Raw genomic sequence first — 24496 nt, forward strand, 5'->3', positions numbered from 1 at the left:
CTACTCAATAACAACAACATACGCAATAACCGGTTCCTACACCACCAAGGCTCCACATCAAAATTCAGGATGCCAGACCTGCTACACCGAATCCCCGAAGTATAACTCTGCCCTGAGCTACATCACCAGAGAGCCGGAGTACTACACCGAGGCCTCGCAGTACTACAACACCGAAGCGCTCAAGTACTACACTACAACCTACGCTGCCCCCAGCTACTACACCTACGTCCCGAAGTGTTACTGTGCGTAAAAAGAGACGTCTAAAAAAAGAAGTCTTGCCCGAACTGCAGAGCCTTATCTGTCACCAACTGCTTTCCTCATCGTGTAAACGATTCGCAATTATGGGTAAATATTCTTAATTTTACATTGAGTTTTGTATCAATTCTATTTTTTTTTAATTTTGTTCTATGCCTGTTAATGTTTATAATAATAATGTTTCATACTTAGTCAACTATGGCGTCGTGCTCCTGTTGGGTGTTGTATCGTTGATGGCTGGGTCGACTGCTGGTGTAGCGATGTCTACTTGGTGTGGCGCAAACCAAACTGCAACGCCGCCGCCTTCCTACATAACTTACGCAACGACCAGTTTCTGCACCGAGGTCTTCAAGTACTACACCACTAAAGCACCAGAGTTTTATACCACAACTAACGCTGCCCGAGCCACTACCCTGACGCCCTGAAGTACTCTGCCCCGAGTTACTATACCACCAAGGCGACCGATTACTACATGACAACGCATGCTGCCCCATCCTACTACACCGAGGCTCCTAAGTATTACTCTGTTCTCAGCTACTTACTGCACCGACGCTCCTAACTACTTCTCTATTCCCAGCTGCTACACCGAGGCTCCCGCTGATTACTCCACCAAAGTGGTCGAGTACTACACCGAAGCGGCAAAGTACTTCTCTGCCCCGATCAACTCAACCAGAACTGAGGCGGCGAAGTATTACGCAGTCCCGACTTGCCACAAAAAAGCTGCTCTTTCGTGCTACGTTGAACTGAAACACTACACTGATGCTTCAGTCTACTACACCACGACCTATGCTACACCTAGCTACAACACCGCAGCCCCCAAGTATTAAACCGAAGAAGCCGCCTATTACACAACCACGTACGCTGCCTGGTATACTACAGCGAGGAATTTAAGTATTACCCTGCTCCAAAATACTACCAAACTGAGGTTCATATGTATTTCACCAGCAATTTCACCTGACCATGTCACCACTACTTATGTTGCTCCGACCTATACACCAAAGTTCTGAAGTATTTCTCTGGATGTGTTGAAAGATTGCTGAAATACAAGTTTGATTGATAAATCACAAGTGCATGTCTCTATTTTCTCCTCAACTTAAACCTTCTTCCTGCTGATAATCGCATGTGAGAAAATATTTCTGAATGTGCTATATGTAAACTTACAAATAATTGATCTTGCAAAATACAACAATAAAAATTCAAACTCATTTTGTTTTACATTTCCAAAATATATACTGGTTTTATTATTAAAATATCCAAAGTAAACCAATAATTCTTAAATTCAAAATCCACATTTTCTGCTAAGTCCAGACTTTTATTTTTTGAAAAAAATTTCAAAAAATTTCCCCTTACACGAAGTTTTTAAAAATTTGAATAATGCTGACTCTTGACATCATGTGGTGTATTGTATTATTAATATAATTATATTGTATTATTAATATTTATAATTTATTATATTATTAGCCTATAACGTTACGATTCAAATTCAAATGAACACATCAAATTCTGAAATTCATATGATTTACAGTATGGCCGCTAGGTGGCAGTAAAGTCATACCTGTTTCAAGCGTACAAAAAAGAGGAGCGAGTTCGAGGGGAGATAGCGTTCCTTTCAGGCTTTCAGTTTCTACATTCACTGTGCATTCTCGTCAGAGTCAATGTCTTTGGGTCTGTCTGTCTAACGTCATTTTCAATTTTGGTAATCTAATCTTTTGTATCATTAACTATGTTATGATGTTTTATTGTAAGTGGCATGGCCATTCGAATTTTTGGAATAAGTGGTTGAAGCGTCAAGCGAGGTTTCCATGAAAACATGGTGGGTCTCCGGGCTCAACTCTCATCTTCTCATCTCTCGGCCTCGTATGAGAGTCTCTCGCCAATGACCGTGCATGTTTTAACATTCGCAGTAATGGTTTTGTAGTACCAATAGTGACTTTAAAGTTAAGTTTAGCCCTTTAGTTATTCATTGAAATTATGTAAATGCTTTTGAATTATAAAAAATCGCTTTATCGATCGACTTCGCTCATTAAAAACGGTCACCCTGTTATCCAAGTCTAAGTGTTGGCTCAACGATGTTTTTTACATTTCAGATATGTTAGAATGGGAAACCTTGGCTACAGTATTTTTTGCATGATGAAAACACTCTGGAAGGAGTTACCTGAGAACGAAAAGACTCCTTACAAAGTCAAAGCTACCCAAGTAACATTTATTGAAACAATGTTTGGAGAAAAGTTATAATTGTTTCTATAACATTCTTGCAGATCAGTTACTATGCCTATTTTGAAACACTGACTCCTGCAGAGCAAAGAGACGAGCTGTTCAGTTTTGAAGGGATTTCACTTCAAATGTTTTGCAATTCAATATGGATTGTCAAGCCCACTTCTGCAACTTTAACATCCCCAGAGCGTTCAAGTGATCCGCAATCCGATATATCAAGACTCTGGATGGAATTAAGTGAGGAAGAGAAGACTGAATACAACGAAGAAGCTACACAAGTAACATTTATTAAAACAATGTTTGGAGAAAATTTATAATTGCTTCTTGTCTTGATAAAATTCTTACAGGCGAATTACTCTTACAAAATGAAGTATTCTGCTTATCTTAACACTCTGAGTCTCTGACTCCTGAACAAAAAGATTTCGAACTCTTTAAGCTGTATCGAATGGCTTCAAAAAGGCTGAAGATGGACAGGTAATATAGTTTCTGCTCGAATTAATTAGCCTTAAACCAAATTAAATAAGATTTTTTTTAACTAATCGAATTTTGTATTTAGACATTGAGACTAAACCGGCTGAAAATGTAACAATTAATTGAAGTATGTTTCACCAACTTACAAACTTCGTGAAGTGCCTATCAATACTAAGTTAGTGGTCGTCAAATTGGTGTTGAACATCCGTTCATTCATAATCTAGAAATGGGTAACCAAGAAATTCTTTGAAGGTTTTATGTGTTTAATTTTTTAAAAAGAGGGGACTAGTATATATGTTGAATGTATTTAGTCGCTCTCACAGTTTAAATAAAATGATTCCGTTCAAAAAATAACTTTTCCTCAATCTGATTTGTCCATCAATTTGGATCAATTTTCCCAAATTTGGAAGGGAGAATATTAAGTCAAGTGATTATCAAAGTTACTTGCCTTTTTTTGTTAGTTCTTTCAATTGAGTGTCAAGTGCTAACGAGCGGATATTGTTTTAATGTTACCATGTTACTGTCAAACGTTTCTTTTTTTTACGCTAGACGGCATAGCTTTTTATCATTTTCCGCTCAGTTCATAATGCCAACCAACATTTTAAATTCGATAACAATTGGATATCAACAATAAATACCTTTTAATTTCCATCGAGAGAAACGTCATGACCAGCAACCCATTTCTGCTACATCATTTTGTGGCTGTCAATAGGTGGTTGAAATGATGTCCACCAGGTAGCGCGAGTCTTTTTAGCACTGAAGCATTGCGGCCATTTTGTTCCAAGACGCAGCTTAATTATAAACCATCACGTTTCGCCATCACATGAAAACGACGACGCCTATGTCATCTATTGGACCCCTCTGACACCCCAAATCCAAAACGCTAAATGGCAGATTGTTGTGTTGAGTGGTTGTCAAAAGTTTTCCTATTTTTCCATGAACATTACCGATGAATTCATCAGTAAATTCAAGTTCTTTTCTGTGAAACTTGTTTGTGATGTGATTTATTCCTTATGTGTGCTGGATCAAATTCAAAATTCCTCAATCTAACCTGTAGGAACGGGAAAGGAAACAGTAGCATACAAGTAGCCTACCATCACTACCACCAACTTTATTATTAAAAATCTTCATTCTGCTGAATGCATCATGTAGTTAATACAGGTAGTCACAATTTTTTTAAATACTTGTTCCCAGACTTAGTTAATATTCGTCTAATTATCAGCAGTTTCTATTGATCTTGGTCACTACTCCAGAGTGACCCAACTGGTGTGAACATGTTTGTTTTTCTGAATATGTTTTTCAACAAACAATTCATTGACATATAAGTATTCTTCTTCTTTTGGTTTTAAACTGTAATTTGATGCCATAGATTGTATTTTCCCTCATAGGTAAAGCTATGAAAAATATCATATCATCTAGGCCATGGGTAATCTTCAGGTTTATTGCAGCAGCTTAATAGAAGAATATGAACAAATGCAGGGCACATACTAACATGTGTTGTATTTTTCTGAATGTTAAACAAGAGCAGAAGGTAGCCATAAATTTTAGTTTATTGGATTAATGTTGGAATATTTATTGACATATTTCCTTTAGATTCAACATGACTAACTGTTTGAAGCTAAAGTTAGTTGGAACTCAACTCACTGTATGTACAGATAACTGGTGCTGTTGCCTTTCAGTCACAGGCAGGAAAATTATTCTTTTCTTCAGAAAAATGTAAGTTTAATTTTTTGTCTTGACCCCCCAACACTTTCTGTTAATATTATAGATTTTTATGTTGAAAGAGTTAAAAATTGTGAAAAGCTAACTAAAAACTTTGTGTGTTTATGCTCATTTGATTCATTTCGTGCCAACTGGCAACTGCCAAGCTAGTGAAAGCCGAAAGGCATGTCGAATTCAATCCAGCCGCTGCGTTCAGTCATTTGGAACAGGAATCTAATGGCTGTCAATAGGTGGCTGTGAATAAGTGGCTGTATGATGTCCACCAGGTAGCGCGAGTGTCGACTGTCGAGTCCGCCAGTTTAGCGGCCATTTTGATCCAAGACGCAGCAGAAGTTGGTTGTGACGTTTCTCAGTTCTCACGATGAAAATTAAAAGGTATTTATTGTTAATTTCCTAATGCTATTGAATGTAAAATGTTGATGTGAAACTTTACAGGTGATTTAGCACGTAGAAACCAATTTGCCAAATCATTCAACTCAGACTTGGGAAGTGCCTGTACATTTCCGAATTGGCGTGCCTTGTGTGTCTCGCTGTCTGTTCTTTGGTTCACGTCTCACCCCATTCAACAGGAAAAAGTAATTATTTTGATCAAATGTCTTGCAAAAGTACTACAGATTTAGTTAACATGACTAGAGAGTAGACCAATTTGCTCTGCTACTATAGAAATTTTGAATCAGATATCAAAGTTATTCTGTTGGACTGCATAGTTTTCTGTTACTCTTTGTATTCTTTTGTTATAATTAATGTGTATGCATGTGTACACAGTTGTGTTTCTCGAAAATAATTTTCTTTTCTTAAATAGGTAAAACAAACACTGGTGGTTACCTTGTTGCAGCCAAATGGTGAAAGGTGTGACAAAGACAAATTGAACTGTTGTATGCAGCATGTGGTTGCAGTGTAATCCAGAAGTTGCTGTGCTGTTGTAGCTGAGCTGTTGCATCTGGGTTCCTGACTTAAACATTTTTGTGTTTGTGTTTTCATCCATGCCATATGAAATTGCTCTGCCAGTGATATTTTGTGTTGCTGCGTTAAAAGTTTGATCTGTTGTCTTTTGAGTTTCCATTCAATCATGCAGTATACGACTGAGGCAACCTGATCAATGTCAGGTTTGACACAGTCGAGAACTGCTAGATCAAACAAGCTTTCTGCGCCAAACAAATAATAATTTGCATATAATTTGCATCATGTTATTATCGCGGTAGAGAAAGCGACAGGCCCCCCCCCCCCTGGGGGCCACAGGAAAAATACTAATGACAATATTAGAAATTTTGAAATAGAAACTTAAGATTTTATGTATAGTAAATTGTTCTAATAAAATTTTCCGATAATTTAAAAACTTTGTGTAAGGTGGGTTTTTTTTAATTTTTTTTCAAAAACAAAAGTCTGGACTTAGCAGAATTAATGGAAGGTGAATTTTTAGAAAAAATATTGGACTTTGAATTTTAATGATGGGAAATTAATTTTATTTAAAAAATGAGTTTGAATTTTTTATTTTTGTATTTTACAAGATCTATTATTAGCACTCGGAAATATTTACTCACTTCATGCGATTATCAAAAGAAAAAAAGGTACTTAAGGAGAAAATAGAGACATACACTTGTGATTTATCGATCAATCTTGTATTTCAGCAATCTTTCAACACATCCAGAGAAATACTTCAGAACTTTGGTGTACAGGTCGGAGCAACATAAGTAGTGGGGACATAGTCGGGAGAATTGCTGGTGTAATACATATGAACCTCAGTTTTGTAGTAGTTTGGAGCAGGGTAATACTTAAATTCCGATGTAGTATACCAGGCAGCGTACGTGGTTGTGTAATAGGCGGCTTCTTCGGTGTAGTACTTGGGGGCTGCGCTGTTGTAGCTAGGTGTAGCGTAGGTCTTGGTGTAGTAAACTGGAGTGCTCATCAGTGTAGTGTTTTAGATCAACGTATCACGAAAGAGCATCTTCTGTTTAGCAAGTCGGGACTGCGTAATACTTGGCCGCCTCAGTTGTGGTTGTGTAGATCGGGGCAGAGAAGTACTTTGCCTCTTCGGTGTAGTACTCGACCGTTTTGGTGGAGTTATAAGCGGGAGCCTTGGTGTAGCAACTGAGAACAGAGTAGTACTTGAAAAATAGATGCAGTAAGTAGATGAGAACAGAGTAATACTTAGGAGCCTCGGTGTAGTAGGATGGGGCAGCATACGTAATCATGTAATACTCCATCGCCTTGGTGGTGTAGTAACTCCAGGCAGCATGCGTTGTCATGTAGTAATCGGTCGCCTTGGTGGTGTAGTAACTCGGGGCAGAGTAATACTTCAGGGCGTCAGTGTAGTGGCTCGGGCAGCGTTAGTTGTGGTATAAAACACCGGTGCTTTAGTGGTGTAGTACTTGAAGACCTCGATGCAGAAACTGGTCGTTGCGTAAGTGGTGTAGGAAGGCGGTGGCGTTGCTGTTTGGTTTGCGCCATACCAAGTAGACATCGGTACACCAGTGGTCGACCCAGCCATCAACGATACAACACCCAACAGGAGCACGACGCCATAGTTGACTAAACAGTAAATAAATGGAAACATTAATATTAAATATTAACAGGCATATTCATAAATAGAAAAAAATATAATTGATACAAAACTCAATGTAAAATTAAGAATATTTACCCATAATTGCGAATCGTTTACACGATGAGGAATGCAGTTGGTGACAGATAGGGCACTGCAGTTCGGGCACTTCTTTTTTTTTAAGACTCCTTTTACGCACAGTAACACTTCGGGACGAAGGTGTAGTAGCTCGGGGAAGCACAGGTTATAGTGTAGTACTTGAGCGCTTCAGTGTTGTAGTAATGCGGGGCCTCGGTGTAGTGGGCAGGGGTAGCATACATAGACGTGTAGAATTCCGGTGCCTTAGTGATGTAGTACTTGGGAGCCTCGGTGTAGTAAACTAGGCAGCATACGTTGTTGTAGGCGCCTTCTTCGGTGTAGTACTTGGGGGCTGCGGTGTAGCGTAGGTCGTGGTGTAGTGAATTGGAGCATCAGTGTAGTATTCCTGTTCAACGTAGTACGAAAGGGCAGCTTCTGTGCAGTAAGTTGGGACAGCGTAATACTTGGCCGCCTCAGTTGTGGTTGTGTAGATCGGGGCAGAGTAGTACTTTGCCGCTTCGGTGTAGTAATCAGCGGGAGCCTCGGTGTAGCAGCTGGGAACAGAGTAGTGTTTAGGAAAATCGGTGCAATAAGTAGATTAGAACAGAGTTATACTTAGGAGCCTCGGTGTAGGAGCCTCAGTGTATGAGCCTTGGAGGATGGGCAGCATGCGTAGTCATCCTCCGTCGCCTTGGTGGTGTAGTAACTCGGGGCACAGTAATACTTCAGGGCATCAGTGTAATGGCTCGGGGCAGCGTAAGTTGTGCTATTCAAGTCCGGTGCTTTAGTGGTGTAGTACTTGACCTCGGTGCAGTAACTGGTCGTTGAGTAAGTTGCTTTTGGGTAGTAAGGCGGCGGCGGTATCCGCCATACCAAGAAGACATCGGTACACCAGTGGTCGACCCAGCCATCAATGATTCAACACACAACAGCAGCACTACGCCATAGTTTGCTAGACAATTATAAATGTTAACATAAATATTACATAATAACAGGCGTACATAAACAAAAGAAGGATTGATACCAAACTCTATGTAAAATACAGAATATTTACCCATGGATGCGAACTGACAGACAGAGCGCTGTAGTTGTTGCCGTGTCGGAGATGCTCCCTCGACTGACTTACTTTCGCCTTTTCTCTCTCATTTTATACGATTTTTTGATCACCCTCACCTCTTAAGCCTTGCGGCTATTGTAGCTGCTTGAAAATGATGAAACACGTCCCGTTCTCACCCAACCTCTACACCACTGCATGACACGTTTTATGTAATGATCTCCGTGACCTTCGAGTGTGATTGTCCTTTCCTTCTGCAGTTTTACGTTGCTGGGGATGGGCCTACAACAACCAATATCAAAATGAATACCAAATGGTTATGTAACACGTGTCGTTCTCACCCAACCTCTAAACCACTGCAAGAAAAGTTTTACGTGCCTTTCCTTCTGCAGGTTGTCGTTGCTGGAGATGGGTCTACAACAACCAATATCAAAATGAATACTAAATTAATGGTTATCGCTTAAAACTCACTTTATACAAATAGACATTTGAGTCATTTGACTCGTTTCTTCGGTGAATGAATAAATCTTCCATTTCGAACCGTTTGAAGGACAGACGGCTTTTTGAAAATATTCCTCTGTCAATCTTATCCAAGTTTCGAACACATGATCAATCCATATTCATTTCAGATGTCACTGTTTGTGATCAGCAATACTGGCACCATGAGTCAGCATAGCAGAGAGGTAGAGGGAAAATCGTGGACTGAATCCTTCAGGTCCTCGGTTTCCCGTTCTTACATATCGAACAATTTCTTGGCTGCAAAAAGAAACAGGGAATGAATTCAAGCCAATACTGTAGAAGACATTTTAAATCTAAAACCACCTTCCTACCAAACCCGGTTAGAGCCCGTCGGCCTGCGGTAGTGATTATGGCAAAGATAAAGACCACATGTAATAAAACGAAAAAGTATAACATCAACATGTAATAAAATAAAACCAAAACTCAAATTGACTACAAAATAGAATTATTTCGAATCGAAATACGAATTACTCATTAAAGCATAAGGGTTCGATTTTCCTAGTAAAAATTTCTTTTAGCTTGGAGTTAATCAAGTAATTTTTATTAAGTTGACGATGACCATTTCCATAAAAATTAGAAAAAAAAAAAGACAAATGCTCAATACCAAAATAGTGAGATTCCAGCTGACGGGGAACCTAGCTGTTGCCAAAAGACGAACTACGAAAACGAACTGCTGAATTTAAAAAATCAACCTTGGCGGGAAATATTTTTGTGATAGTTTTCAATGTGAATAGCAGATGGCGAGACCACTTTAGGTAAACAAACTAGCAGAAGACGACGCTTCGTTCACTAATCATTAATACTTCACATTTCTTGTTAGGACTGACGATAGTGTTAAGTGTGGTGATAAGTATAACAGAATATCTACCCTACTTTAGCTTGAATGAACTCTGAGAAATACTGCAAACCTTGATTATCCATTCTAATGCAGTAGAGGGCAGCTATTTCGACTCAATTGATGACTTACTGGCTGAGAGAGTTTAAACGAGTCCGGAACCGTCGTCGTAGTCGAGCCTTCCCAAAAAGTGGGCAATCGACACTTCCGCGCCGTCAATAAACCTGAAGATTACCCATGGCCTAGATGATATGAAATTTTTCATAGCCACATTGACTCATTGTCATCATTGGCCACATCATGAGACACAAACCACTTAGGACTCTAGATAACATTTGATGGGTATCTACGTCTCTGCAAAACACTGTCGAGTCGAGTGAGAACTGTGGGATAAATTGATTGTAATCTTGAATAGGCAGTCACCTCTATCACTTTCTAATCGTCCATCAAGGATCGCACTGACGAAAACAAACGTCAAACAAGCATCAAACTAAAAAAACACCATGAGAGCCATCTAACAAAGAAAACATTTATCTAAAACTGAGTTTATGCGGATACGACGTTGCCATCCATCTTCTCTTCCGAAATTCTTCCTAGGTACAATCACTTAGTTCTACCTAGTTCCAATCACTCTAAGAGGGCAGCGACTCAGCGAGTCCCTATCGGTAAATATCTTCTCATCTCAAGGGATTCCAACGTCGAAATGCATCATTCAATCTGATATCAATTGTACATTTAATTATTTCAACGCATGCCGTACAGATCAATGTCGTTTCTTATTTACAACACAAGTTAACTGCTGTTTTCCGGGCTGTTTTTAGCCAGGTGCAGAAACCAACAAGCAAAGTATTTATATGAAGACAATAAAATGTCAAAATAGCAGTTAATCACTTGACCCCACAAACTGGGGAGAGGGATTAATTATTCACATCATAAACCTTCATTTATCCCAGGATTTTTTTTAAGGCTCAAAAGGACTCGACCACGAGCTGGTACAAGTTATGTGGTTCAAATAAAGACTGAAGGAACGATGCCTTTGATAGTGCAATCACAGCTCTGCTCCGGCAGATATCGATTGGTTTGAATAAGAGAATAATTAATGGTTATAACATCTCGAATGTACATGTACAAAAAAAAAGCACAAGCCATCGAAATCCATCGATGGGACTCTTTCTCTAGAAGTTTTCTAATTCGCAAACCAAATGTTTAAGCCATGACGAAACCGTTAACGGTAACGCCGTTGACCGTGACTCCCGGCAGAGGTGAAGGTGGCGGCGATCCATTGGAAACTGGAATAGGCTGTATGGCTCGATTCTTCCTGGTACTAGCCGTGTCCTCGTAGGTTAGATCATACATGTGATGGTTTTCACCGGGCAATTGCTCATATATGTCGTTAGTGCTCGAGTAGATGCTGTTTCCGTTCAGGCTGACGGGAAGCGTGTGCATCTGTTGGTGATGTGAATAAGTTGGCTGATGGCCTACGGGGTTGGTGAATTGTGTTTGCGGAGTTGGTGGCAACGGGATGTTAGGTGGGACCATCGTTATCGTCTGGGGTTTCTTGTTACTTCCGGACGAGTCGTTTTGTTTGCCGTTGGGCGCGGCCCAAATCCATGAACCCCGTTTCCTGTTCAAAGAAAGGAAAATTAATTTCATACTGGAAAATAGTCTAACCATAAAAATGACATTCAATTTACATTTTGCAATAGAAGAGAGCAATAACGACAAAGAGAACCAAAACGATTCCAGCTCCGACACCAATCCAGACTCCGGATCCGCTGGATTGTCTTCCGGCTGACAAACTGTCCAAACCGTTGTCGTGCAAAGGAGGGATTGGTTTGCCTTCTTCTGCAAAAATACAGTTCAACGTTATACATTTTTTAAAATTCTATCGTTACAGTCTATTCAAATTTTACCGATGCACAATGGGATGAGACCAGCCCACCGGCCATCAGCGCCACACTTCCGGCTGAAATGTCCAGATCGTTGAAAAGTGGGCAGACAATGATACTCTGCCACGCTACCGAAAATGGTGCTGCCATTAACCAAGAATACACGGCCGTTTTCAACTTCTTCTGGCTGGTTGCAGTCCACCCCTGAAATTAAATTCAATTAGACACATGTTAGACAAAGAAGCCAAAAAAAAATTGCCAATATTTCAAAGTCCTACATTCACAGTCTGGTTGACTGCCTTCCCACAGACCGGAGACAAGACATTTGCGAGTCAACGAGCCAACAAGTCGTCGGCCTTCTTGGCAACTATAAACTGCCTGGCTACCCACGGTCGATGATGTGACGGTGACCAAGACGCCAGAGTCATCAGCCGCCGCTGGAGCAGCACACGTAATTTCTACACAATGACAAAATAAAGTTGAAATTCTACGAAAACAACTAAATTGCCGAGGCAAGAAAATACCTTTGCAGTTTGGCGGAGATCCACTCCACGATCCGTTTTCTAGACACATTCGTCGTTCAAACCCTTCCAGCTTGTAATTAACTTCGCAAACATACTGAGCGTAAGAAGACAAGTAAGTCGTATTGCCAGGAAGGCTAACGGTTCCGTGGGCAGTTTCTTCAGGCGATCCGCAATCGACATCTACCAATCAAAAGGAAAAGGATTAGAAATCGACCTAGATAAGCGCAGCATAAAATGTCCAATTGTCTTCTTACATGTGCAGACGGCAACTTCTCCGGTCCATTGGCCAGATTCGTCACAAACGCGGGAATTGCGGCCGTCGAGCCGGAACCCTCGTTCGCACTTGTAGATGACATTCGATCCGATGCGGAAAGTGCTGCTGGAAGAGGCTTCACCGCGATCAGTGTTGCGCAACAAGGTGACGGCGCGCAAGCGATCCGAGCTGGAAATGCTAAGCACAACGCCGTCGGGCCGCTCTGGCATCGGGCAACGAATTTCACGACACTGAGGCGCTACGCCTGACCATTTACCGTCCTCCATGCAGGTTCGTGACGGCGAAGATCCTTCCAATCGATAGTTTTGAACGCAATTATAAAACACTTCGCTTCCGAGATGAGTCGTGCCGTTGGTGTAGGCGATTTGCCCGTTGGCGATTTCGGTCAATGCTCCACAATCGACATCTGTGTCCCCATTAGACAAAAAATGATGCCTTCAGTCATAGATACACAATTACGCAAGGTACAACAGCAACAAAAATGACTTACAAGTGCACGTCGGTGCTGAATCGGACCAAGTCCCCGAGCGAAGGCACTTTCTCCTGGAATCGCCACTCATCACGTGACCCTTTTCGCAATAGTATCGAATTTCTCTGTGAATGGTGAAATCCGTGCCTGTGACGTAGCTGCCAGCTGGAATGTCAGGCTCCTCACATTCGATAACTGGTTTGGAAAAAGAAAAAAAAATTCAAATGTCAAACCAGTAAGCCAATCGGAAAAGCCAAGATCTAATCTTACGTTTGCATGTAGGCAAAGTGGACGACCAGTTGCCATCCTCTTGACAGAGGCGAGTGGTCCGTCCTTGCAGGCGATAGTCGGATCCGCAAGTATAGGTGGCCTGACTTGAAAAAGTGGTGGTGCCGTTGACAAGCCAAACTGAGCCGTGAGCGGGTTCCGGTGCCGGTCCGCAGTCGACAAATTGGCAAACTGGAGGAGAGGCCGACCAAATGCCGCCCAGCCGACAGGTGAGAACCTTGGTGCCGACCAGTTTATGACCTAAATCGCAGGAATAAGTGGCCGTATCGTTGGCGTTGAGACCCGCTACGGTAATTGAGCCGCGCTCAAATGGAGGCAACTCCGGACACCGTCCGTCTAAATCAAACAATGTGACAATTATTATCAATAATAATAAAACGATCAAAGTAAAAAAAAAAAAAAAACGTACAAAGACATTTGGGCTCTTCAGGTTCCCAGTTGCCTTGTGTGGCGCAGCTGCGTTTGCTCGCTCCGACAAGCGTGTAATTTTCGGCGCACGTGTATTTCACGCTAGCACCGAAAGTGGTCCGGCCGTCGACAATGACCAATTCTCCGTCTTTGATGCCCTTCAATGGACCGCAATCGACGTCTGTCAAGAAAGTGGATGATTATGAGACTTGGTTCTATTCGCCAAGAAAGTTAATAATAATAATAATAATAACGCCTTACGTTTGCAAGTGGGCGAGTCGTCGCTCCATAGGCCATTAGTTTGACACGATCGGGTTGTTGCGCCTAAAGTCACGCTGCCGGTGGGGCAACGATATTCCACCGTGGCCCCCATCGAGAAACTTTTGCCGACGACGGTGCTGTTGACTCGTCGATCGGGATGACCGCAAGTGAGCGGCGCTGTTTCATAAATATTCAAATTGAAATGATAGAAATTGACCTGCATTTATTGGCAATCGACTGTCACTTACGAAATTTACAAATCCAATGGATTTGATCTAAATTGCAGCCGACGTCGTTCCACAACCAGTCACGACCGCCGTCAAGGACGACGCAATTCTGCTCGCCATTGTAGTTGTTGGGTTGCTCGCGGCCCCACGGTGGCCGTTCGACCACATTGCCCGTCACCCACCTCCAAGTGCGTGATGTGAAGGAAGCCTCTTTTTGCGCACCCACCCAGACCATTGTAGACTGAATCAAATAAACAATTCGAGTCCGTTAATTCATGATTATACGTATAACTTGTAATCTGCCTTGCGGGAATTTCATCGTTTAATTACGAGCTCATCCGAGACACCCTATTCATCAAAATGTGAATAAATTAGTATGCGGTGCTATCTTTGGTAAATTGTAGACCGGCCGCATTCGCCAAGAGGGATTTCAATGTAGATTAACCGCTTACTTTCTCTATAATACCGATTCGACTTAGTGTTGAAAGTTTTTGCGGTACTATATAAAAAGAAACGTTGAACAAAATCAACAAAGGAGGAAAAAAATAAGGTGAAACGGCCGCACATGTGCTACTGTTGCCAGTCCATTGACTGTTCTGCGGTCAACAGTTGAGGAACGCCCCACAACAAGTCAACGGAAAAAATGTTTCACCTTCATGGCGTGTTTCTTGCGCTCCAGTTCACGGGTGATGAGCTCCAATGTGCTCCTGGCAACGTTGTTCCACAAGTCGCCGCGCTGCTTGATGCAAGTGTCTCTGGCTTTGGCAAATGTGTTGCCCTCGTTCAGCTGCAGGTCGTAGCAAGTGCGATTGAAGGCGACCACTTTGTCGAGCGCGGCCGAGTCGGTGCAACTCTCCCGCGGGATATCTTGATAAGATGCACAGAAAAGGCTCATTAGAATGGAATGTGCAAATGGAAGAAAATGATAGTCATCGACTTGGTCGTCATTATCAATGTAGAATATAGGGTCCGCACGAGTTACTCAGCGCCAGTGGGCTCAAACGAAGGAATTGGTGGAGGAGAAGAAGGCGGGAAATCGAAACAGATTGAGGTGAACGGGAATTGTAAACACAAGTTTCCATGAAAAAAAAAATTTTAAGAAGTCCGCCATAAATTATGTGGTCAGTGGCACCAATTCGTAAGGCTCGTGTTTGAAACAATTGAGTTTGTACAAACACCAACTGGCCGAGATGCATAAATAAAAATCGGACAAAAAAAGTCCCGCGGTCGAGAACAACAACAACAACTACTACTTCTAAACCCTTTCATTCCCATTGATTTACGGCGTATTATAGAAGCCTATAGGTTACCTGCTCCAGCGGAGAAAACTTCCACTTCGCACAATGACAGACTGCTCTCGACACCGACCATTTGCACGAAAACGAATTGACCGATTAGGACTTTGGCGCACTGGAAGAGTTTGGTTTCGGCGTCACCTGTCCATGGCGAATTGAAAAGAATGGTGTCGTTAGAGAACAACCAAGAAAAGAGAAAAGCTAAACAGTTAATAGCAATCATGATTAACGGGTTTGAAGAGAGACGTACCAACTGAGCCGGGGAACCAGGCACAAAGCGGGTTGCGTTGAGCGTTCGTATTGTTTCCTACTCTGATCTCCAGGTCATGTAGTTTGTAATCTATTTTCGGGAATACATCAAATTCGTCAACATAAAGCGAAAGATAAATTTCCAACATTCTTTCTCGGAATTTACGTACCGCAACAAGTTCGGGTGGTGACACGAACGGCGTTGACGGCCGTAGGTCTCATCAAGTCGCCCATCCACCACGGGCTGGCTTCTTTGGCCGTCTCCGCACAACGGCCGCCTGTTCCGCCAACATCGTGGAACGTGCTGCGATCTCCGTCTATGGCATTTAGGGCCGATCCACCTCTCGCCGTACTGGACTGGTTGGCCGACTTACGCAAAGCCACATTTGTCGCTGTCGTAAAAAAAAAGATACACGTGAAATAATTGTATACACACAACAAATCCGGCTTAACATTTTTTCCCGTTTGGTTTTCTCTTTTTTCTTCTTCAATCTCCCATTGCGCAACCGATGAGCTGGAAGGACCACTAAAGCTTGCAATATTTACGGGAAAGTATATACCCATTTTCATTCGAGATTTCTTTAGATGTAGGTCTGATATCAATCAATAGCCACAAGAACATCTGCCGCGCTTCCTTTCCTCGAAACGAGTCTTCACACGCAATTTCTCCCGGAAGAGGAATTGAGGCAACGTGGTGGAGTTGCGTATAATTAAACTGAGTTTACCGCATGTATCAAAACAATAGGACCAACAAAAAACCCTGCAAGTCCAGGAAATACAATGCACTGCGATAATAGCAAACTTCCCCTCCACTTTATTTCTATTTTTCATTGAATCCACCAATTTTCTCTTGTTCGCTGAAACACGCTAACGATCTGCTGTGATCCCGGTCAGCTGGGTGAACCAAGTCTGTGGGACATTCTTTTCGCTAAATACAGTTGATTTAGCGGAGTAACAAAACGAGAACCTGAGGCCGAGGGGTTTCTATTCGATATTTTGTTTTGTTGTTTTCATAAAACTGTGCACAAAAACTTCACCCTCTCCTTTCTATTTTTTCTCTGGCCGTTAAGTTCGTGTGTACACGGCAGACCAAAAAAAAAAGAAAGAAATACGACAAATTCCGAACAAAAGAAAGGTAAAGAATCTAAAAAAGAGCCCACGCGATACCACGGTATGTCTTGTTTTCCAGTCAAAAAAATTGTGAGGGGGAGGACGAAGAAACTTTCACGGCTTTCGGGCGTGAAAGAAAAAGCGGCATAGACGAGAGAAGAGTGGGAGGGAAAAAAAAACAGCTAGGAGAGAAAAGAACAGAAGGTGTACGACACACGTTTCCCAGCGTGAAACTGTTGTATATAGCCCTTCGCCGAACGTGAAAATGAGATAAGAAAGAAATTTCCTTCCACAATAAGTGATACTCTCTTTCCCTTACGTATACTACTAATAAGTGGCTTAGTTTCAAAAACAATGTCTCGCTCATTTGGACTGAGACGGCGGCGATAGCCGTAAACTCACGGACGTCACGAAATCCAAAATTTCCCGTAAACAGAAACCCACGCCGAATTGTTTTCTTCTTTACCTGACCGGGAGGGAGCTTCGTTCATTTCTCCATTACAATAACCCCGTTTGCGCAACAAATAAAAAAAAACGAACGAACGAACGAAAAACCCGCCCAAAAAAGGGGCCAACTGTAACGAACAAGTGTGGCCCGTCCTTGATCCGCGGTGATGACAATCTCATCCGTGACTCTCATTCCTCCAAAGAAATGGAAACTCGCTCGACTTGTTGCCATCTCTCTCTCTCTCTCTTCTCATTTGGTTCTGATTTTCATGCCAACTTTGGCTCTTTATTTGGGTTCGCTAATGTCAGTTGGCTCGGTAGCCAAAGAAAGAAAGTGAAACGGGTACATTTAAATAATTCGCCCGTCTACGAAATGCTGCGGTTGTTAGAGGTGGCTGAGTCACGCAGGGTCGGGGGCGTGGTGAACGCTACTCGTTATTATCATTATGAATTTTTTTCTTTCTTCCCGCTGTCGTTGATTTTTTTTTTTAGTTGTTTGTGAAGGGTTCGGGGTTCCATCACATTTGACAATAATGCAACGGTGCACCTTTTATGGTCACGGGGGTCTAAAGGAGAAAAAAATTAGAGACTCTAAGTTTCGTCACGACTTTTGGCAGTTCTATCCTCCTCTTTCTCTCTGTCTTTATCCTTGGCTTTTAGTACTAATTTAAAATTACAATTTGTAATTCCCCCCTCCTTCGCCAGACTAGCCCCGATGACGAAATCAGCGCGTTTTCTTGGCCCAATAACAGAATCGTTCTCCGTTCGTTTTTTTGTTTTTTTCTCCCGTGTTATTATTCAAAACATTTCCATGGAAAAACTAGTTATTCCATCCAATGTGAATCCGCCATTCGACCTTATTCAATCGGCCCTGAAATCGGTTCTAAAAACGTCCAAGGCGTTGGCATCAGCACATAATAAAGGACATATAGTACGAAATCCAAACTGTGGAGAATCTGTCGCGGAAATAACAAAAAGGAAAAAGAAAAAGGTGTCGACTTTCTTACCGCAGATGGGCATGTCTCCTTGCCACCGGCCGTCACTGCCGCAGCTTATGGTCGGGTTCCTGACCGGAAGATAAAAACAAACAAAAAAAAAGACATGTGAAACAAGCTGTAAAATCCAACAATAGATCACGTAGATATACAACACAATATAACGAAAAAAAAAAAGGGGGAATTCAACCGACGCAGAGATCGAATGACAACATTCAGTACCTACGTAAAAAAAGAGAAAGACTTCTTTCGGGAAAGAAAGGGGAAAAAAACCTTTCACCGCATGTGCCTAAATTCGGCTGTTGAACGAGAATATGGAAAACAACTGGTAAATGCACGCACGCAACAACATGTGGAGAGAGAAGAAAAACGAAAGGAAATGCAAGCGAAAGGGAGATGTATAAAAAGGGACAAGGCAGTAACGAAAAAAGAAAGAAAGAAAAAAACAACAACTGCTGTGAATATTATAGACGTGGGTTGACCTCCTCTTGGCCCTTCTTTTTTCTAGTGAACGTTCGGTCGGGACGAATGAAAAGACGAAGGGAGGACGGATGATAAAAAAAGAAGGAAAAAGAAAGAAAGAGAGAGGTTGGAGAACTTACATACACAGCGGTCCCACTTTCCTTTTTCACGGCGCGTTTAGAAGCTGAACGAACGAATGAACGCCAAAAGAAAGAAAAAGAGAACCACCTCCCCCACTAGGTACACCCTTCGTTGGCAATGAGATCATGGAGCTGGAGATCGTTCTCTCGTCTCCGCCCGGCCAGAAAAAGTAAAAGTGATCACGCCGAAAAAAAGAACGAACGAACGAACGAAAAATAAAAAGTTCCGTTGCTAACCGAAATCATACACGCCAAAGGAAAAGAGAAAAAAAAAACTCTAAGGAAAAATCTGAAAACTTTCACACCGTCTAGCAGCTATTTCGCTCGTTTGTCTATAGCGAACAACTTTGGGGTTATTGTCGTGATGAGGTTGATTGTTTTCTTTTTCCTCTTCTTTTTTCTCAGCCGTTTCTTCTTTCGCCCAGGGTAGTCGTAGTAGCCTTTCTCTCATCTACGATTTGCTCGTCATTATCTTTTATTTGGAGAATCACTTGACGCGATTGAGGTGCTTTTTAATGACGGCTTTTCACTTCACGCGGTCGATCAGTCTTCTTCCATGGGTTCAGGCAACCGACCAGTGCGCAAAAGAAAGGATGAACAACAGGCAAATATAAGAAAAGAAAATGGAATCCAATCGTTGCCAACCCGCATTTCTTTTGTCGCTTTTGTTTGCGTCGACTCCATCGGCCATTGCATCTCGATATGCTTTCCCGGCCTTTGCGTTTTTGACATGTGACGAGATTTGCATATGCATCAACTGTTCCATATGTGAGCACGAGAGGACATACGCAGTATAATAAGGGCCTCAACTCGCGTTTTCTAGAAAAGCCAAGGCAAATGGCATGGACGCGGGGTAGGGATCACAATAAACTATATGGAACCTTTCTCTTCCGTTACACAATCGATAATCCAATTCAACAAAGGCAGCAATCTGTCGCGTGAGAGTTAGATTCCGACATGCCAGCCACGTTCGGTCCAATTGTCTATTTTCTTTTTCCCCCGATTTCGATCGTTAGTTGGCATAATATTAGCGTTTTTAATTTGAATGATGGACGAGGAGATAAGAGCCGAGGCCACCAAAGAATTGAGATCGAAAAAAAGACATACAAACAGAAGGTGAGTCATACAAAGTCATCACGATCATTCACGAAAGAGATGTCATGAATTATTTACCCGATCAATTCGAATCCTGGATCACAGACGTAGGTGACGGAGGCCGCTGCGCCGTGCAGTTGATTTGGGTCGTCGCTGATCTGGTCTGATCCTCCTAACACCATCTTGGCATTGAGCGGTGCCGGTGGTGGACCGCACTGCAGGCCACCTGATCGTGCGTGATTCCAATTAAAAAAAAAGTCATTCACAATTATTTGTTTTGTTTGTTCTTTCACAATGGGATCAAAATTAATTTAATAATGGGAATAAAGGTGTCATTGCGTACAAAATACAATAAATGTGGGCGGTGAAAGAAAAAGAACATTTCCCTTGTTTTCGTTCCGTGAGAAATTTCAACATACGAACAAGACACCGCTGGGCGTCCGAAACGCTGAGACGAGGCAATGGCCGATTTTAGTCGATGCCGTTGCACGAATAAAAATATTATTGTAAAAAGAAAAAAAAAATGTGTGCCAGTCATTACGGGTGATGAAAACGCTGAATGAGTCAAGGATAAAACTAGGCCAGTCGGCTGTCGAGGAATATAGTACAGCCGACGCAACGGGCAGCATCAGCACCTGCAATCGCACAGGTAGCAGTCAGCACTCGGGGTCTTGTACTCGTCACATTGTTATGACGTTGCGCCATGAAAAATTTACAACGGTACATTATAATAACTCAAGAATTCTCTTGACTTCTTTTCCCTCTCCACTTGCAGCAGCGCAAGGAGTTGAAAAATTGACACACGGTGATTTTCTCTTCTCGATAATCGAGACTTTCCAATGAAAGACAAAATTGGTCGTCATTATTTTTCGGCAGTGGACCACGACGTCTGGAACGATATGAACACCAGCGGTTGCAGCAATCAAAAAGCGGAGGAACAGAAATGACAGACAGGTTAGGGAAGATTCATCAAGATGGATGTACCGGTTTCGGGAATTTGATAGACAGCGTGAGTTCTCCCAGCACAATGGTCAAATAAATAACGCACGCAGACGACGACATGGTTAAAAGAGTTAAGATTATTGTGCGCACGCCACACAAAGACGAAAGCTCTGCAGCGCACATCGACCGACTTATTTCTTCGGTGCTTTTTTTCTTTTTTTCAGTTTATCAAGTTTCTTTATCACGGTCTCTACCTGTCCCAGAAATTCAATCACAAAACGAGAAACGAAAATCTGAAGGCCATGGAACAAATGGCGGAAACGAGAGGATTTTGATGAGAGGCCGCGCGATAAAAATAGACAAAACATTCAAACAGCTCCACCCGTTTTCCGTCGTTATTTCGATTTTCTTTATGGTTCTTTGCTCTTTTGGTTAATTTCGTAAAAAAAAAAAAAAAATAATAATAATCTTTTCGCCGTGTGAAGCTTCAACAAAAGTGGGAAAAGGGCACGGCACGTGAGTATGAGAAAAACGAGTTGAAAAAAAATATATAATTCTTCCTTTTGTGGATAGTTAAAAAGACGGCAGCGTCGGGAAACAATCGTGATCGGAGACGTCGGTATTATATGCATACAATGACACTCTTGCGTCTATACGATAAAACAACCGTGATCTCTCTCTCTCTCTCGACTGCGAGAGCTTTGCGTGTCGATTTTGCCGGTCGATTAACCCCGACAGACCTTTCTAATTCTTCGCTGATATTTTTCCTGGTTGTTCTTTTATTTTGACGATTCGAAAGTGTTGAGCCTGAAAAAAATTTTGTGTTTGTTTCTTTTGCATGCCTGATATCCAGCTGTCGGACGTGAGTCGTCAATCACTCCAGACCAGCAGCGCACTGATGACGCCATCAGCACCGTCTGTCCTTGAAGGAAAAAGGCGAGGACACACAGTATGTACCTTAATGTTATCGCATCTGGCACGGCACGACTAGGGAATAAACCCCCGAAGAAACGGCGAGAAATAATAATATTCCGGGAAGTGCGCTAATAAGTGCACTATTTATTTAGGTTTTCCTCAAAATGAGCTGGTGGTGGAGGTTGTTTGTTTGCGATTATTATTCTTCTCCAACGGCGATTCTGATATCAAATTGATTATAATCGACTAGGGAAAAAGGAGGTTTTGGAACACATTTTTGGTGGGACAGTCGTTGGGAAACGGAGCAATCATGGACATGTTTTGGGGGGTTTCCAAGGTTTTTCTTCGAGTTCCCACAGGCGCAGTACGTTTTCAGTAGGAAGGTGACCATTTCCCGTTCACGAATTTTTAATTCGAATTTATTATCGTCATTTTAATCAAGGATGTAGCGTGTAGACTCTTATTTCGTTCCACTAGCAACAGGTGGGTGTGGATATGATTTGTCCATTTGGGGACTTGAATTCTTAAAACGGTTGCGGTGATTAAAAACCCCTAGCGCAAACCCACAGCAAAGGGTTACAAAAGAAGAGTGCGAGAGTCAAAGAAATATCGGAATAGCTCGTTATTCGAGGACGAGTGCTCTCGTTCAGACACGCAACGTTGAATCCGCTGAATGGACACTTTAGTGCAACCCTATTTCTTTATCTGTCACTCTTTCTTCAGCCAAAGTAAATATTATCAAAGCCTTACTGCAAATACACGGTAAACCAGCGACCGATGGAATTTTTGGAGGCCACAATCACGGATCCGTAAAGGCGTTCAGAAAAGGAGACCCACAATATAAGGGCTATAGAAATCGAAGCATGACAGGAATAGAATTGAAAAGAAAAATAATAAGATTTTGTGGTGTTATTATTTTTATTTTTCTTTCGCTTGCAAATGGCGGTCGCTGTTGACTAGTGTATGGTGACCAAAGCTGTTGGGTTTCCTTTCACCTGCGGCAGGACGTTATCCACTGTTGTAGTATTTGAAAATGCCGCCCTAATGACCTACATCGTCCCCTCTCTCCCCGTGGGTATTTTCTGATAGTCTTTCCTATTTCTTCTTCCTTGTCTTCTTCCTTCTCATTCCAGCGGATAGATTATTCAACCGGCTTTAAGGGTAGCCGCTAGAGATTTCTCATTCCGGTTAACACATGTGTAGCGTGACTCAGCCAACGGGCGATTGATGGGCCCAGAAGGAAGAACAATTTCTTCTTCTATTTCCCTCTTGGCCTGCCACTTCATCTTCAACTCACCCGAGATTTTGTGCTTCCATCTTTTTCTTTTTCCTCCCTCCCTTGTCCCTTTATAAAATACGAAATCGTTAGTTTCATCACGGTACTCTAAACACGTGACCCCATTTAAAATGCCGGAGCGTCCCCCTTGCCCACCTGTCTAGAACCATTTAGAGGGCCACGTTTTTTCTTTTTTTACCAACTCCGGGATTATTGTGTTGAAAGACCAGAAAACCGGTCAAGTTAAAGATCACGAATTTTGTTCGCCGGTACTTCTGAATAGCTCTGGTAGTAATCGTCCTAATTGGCAAAACACGTTAAGGGTTCGTCGATGACATCTGCATAAAATTACAAAACAACCTAAAAGACGAGGGCATTGAATGAACTTTCAAGGGGCGTTCCAATTACTTCCCAATTCCATGTCCGATAACAGTTTCGATTGCGTCGTAATTTCAATTCAAACGGTCGTGCAACGCAACACACAAAAAACATCCATTTGTTGCCCTATGCAAATGTCATCATCTGACAGCGTCTTCTTATAGAAGTAGAAACGAAACTTGTTTTGAAATACTATGTACAAAATACGGGATTTAGAAAAACAAAATCGATTGGCGGTAAGAAAGGTTGAGTTTGTGAGAAATCGTTCCTTTTACCTATTTACCTTTTCATTCAGGTACTATAATGGGCGAGGCCCGCCATGTACATACGAAAAGGGTAAAAGAGAATGAGAAAGAAAAAAGGGCATGGTTACCTATCACTGGAATCGTTGCAATCCATCCCAAGGTAAGCAACAGCACTAGCCGTTGGCGGTTTGTGTAATGTGTCATGACGCCGTCTGATCCGTGTTGATGCAGATCACAACGATCGACTCCACTTTCGCTTCAAGTAATCCAGCAAGTGGGGGGGGGGACGAGTCTCGAACTCGACACAAAAGATTACACAACAACTGCTGATGTCAATTGATAACACTTGCAAAAAATATGCTCAAGAATGAGTCAAACCGAAATGATCAATCTTGGCATTTTTCAACTTTCTTTCACTCTGTAAATCCAAACTTTAGTGAGAAAAAGAAAAAAAATTCAAGGCGAGAATACAATATAAGGAGGTGAATACAAAATAAACTGGCGGAGAGCCGCAGCGAACACAACTCGACTGGGCCGTAGCGAGCGAGAGACTGACGCCTTTGATGGCGAGGCTAAGCGAAAGTTGTTGCAGCAGCTACCACCTTTCCCTCTGAGCACTGGTCTATAGCTCGATAGCCATTGGGAACTGTGTTACGAGTGCTGACTCTGTGTGTGTGTGTGTGTGTGTGTGTGTGTGTATGCTTGCCTAGTATGCGTGACTAGACAAGCCAAGCCCAGCATGCACGACAAAGCCCTGGCTTCTCAGCAGAGCCCAGCGGGTTCTTACATATGAGGCCACCTGTCCTCCTCAACTCGCTCTTCCTTTGCGCATTCACGAATGACTCGGCGAGTCGACTTGGCAAGTTAACTTACGCCTGGTGGGTTTTTATACCAAACGGACGGACGGACGGACGGGCGTC

At 42.2% G+C, this 24496-nt stretch overlaps 1 protein-coding gene and 6 long non-coding RNA genes across 9 annotated transcripts; 4 read left to right on the forward strand and 3 right to left on the reverse strand.

Annotated features, from left to right (window-relative positions):
- Positions 1-139: 139 nt before the first annotated feature.
- LOC124327377 lies at positions 140-1319 on the forward strand. The gene is made up of 3 exons (XR_006916057.1): positions 140-345; positions 448-771; positions 833-1319. It is a non-coding gene; the product is annotated as an uncharacterized LOC124327377 (long non-coding RNA).
- A 462-nt stretch (positions 1320-1781) lies between these two features.
- LOC124327389 lies at positions 1782-3291 on the forward strand. Its single transcript, XR_006916071.1, has 5 exons — positions 1782-1951; positions 2343-2451; positions 2514-2747; positions 2817-2943; positions 3026-3291. It is a non-coding gene; the product is annotated as an uncharacterized LOC124327389 (long non-coding RNA).
- A 529-nt stretch (positions 3292-3820) lies between these two features.
- On the forward strand, positions 3821-5907 carry LOC124327366. Of its 3 annotated transcripts, none has more exons than XR_006916026.1 (7): positions 3821-4101; positions 4163-4265; positions 4329-4471; positions 4534-4656; positions 4809-5037; positions 5098-5237; positions 5465-5907. It is a non-coding gene; the product is annotated as an uncharacterized LOC124327366 (long non-coding RNA). The 3 variants fall into 3 exon arrangements; XR_006916028.1 differs by having other exon boundaries at positions 4813-5037; XR_006916027.1 differs by having other exon boundaries at positions 4166-4265.
- A 352-nt stretch (positions 5908-6259) lies between these two features.
- LOC124327384 lies at positions 6260-6852 on the reverse strand. The gene is made up of 2 exons (XR_006916065.1): positions 6811-6852; positions 6260-6750 (listed from the first exon to the last, which is right to left on the reverse strand). It is a non-coding gene; the product is annotated as an uncharacterized LOC124327384 (long non-coding RNA).
- A 220-nt stretch (positions 6853-7072) lies between these two features.
- Positions 7073-8432, reverse strand: LOC124327361. Its single transcript, XR_006916003.1, has 4 exons — positions 8334-8432; positions 7895-8231; positions 7301-7833; positions 7073-7191 (listed from the first exon to the last, which is right to left on the reverse strand). It is a non-coding gene; the product is annotated as an uncharacterized LOC124327361 (long non-coding RNA).
- A 1541-nt stretch (positions 8433-9973) lies between these two features.
- Positions 9974-10696, forward strand: LOC124327442. The gene is made up of 2 exons (XR_006916154.1): positions 9974-10029; positions 10103-10696. It is a non-coding gene; the product is annotated as an uncharacterized LOC124327442 (long non-coding RNA).
- LOC124326993 (CUB and sushi domain-containing protein 1-like) lies at positions 10399-24433 on the reverse strand. Its single transcript, XM_046785757.1, has 18 exons — positions 23705-24433; positions 19899-20046; positions 18136-18194; positions 15742-15963; positions 15573-15662; positions 15338-15463; positions 14680-14894; positions 14049-14268; positions 13801-13977; positions 13541-13720; positions 13114-13467; positions 12865-13038; positions 12355-12780; positions 12101-12280; positions 11855-12034; positions 11601-11780; positions 11382-11532; positions 10399-11311 (listed from the first exon to the last, which is right to left on the reverse strand). Exons 1-18 carry the CDS (start codon positions 23778-23780, stop codon positions 10894-10896), a joined length of 3576 nt encoding a protein of 1191 aa, XP_046641713.1. The 5' UTR covers positions 23781-24433; the 3' UTR covers positions 10399-10893.
- Positions 24434-24496: the final 63 nt, after the last annotated feature.

This window comes from Daphnia pulicaria, chromosome 2 (genome assembly GCF_021234035.1).
Source record: "Daphnia pulicaria isolate SC F1-1A chromosome 2, SC_F0-13Bv2, whole genome shotgun sequence".
NCBI classification, from domain to species: Eukaryota; Metazoa; Arthropoda; class Branchiopoda; order Diplostraca; family Daphniidae; genus Daphnia; species Daphnia pulicaria.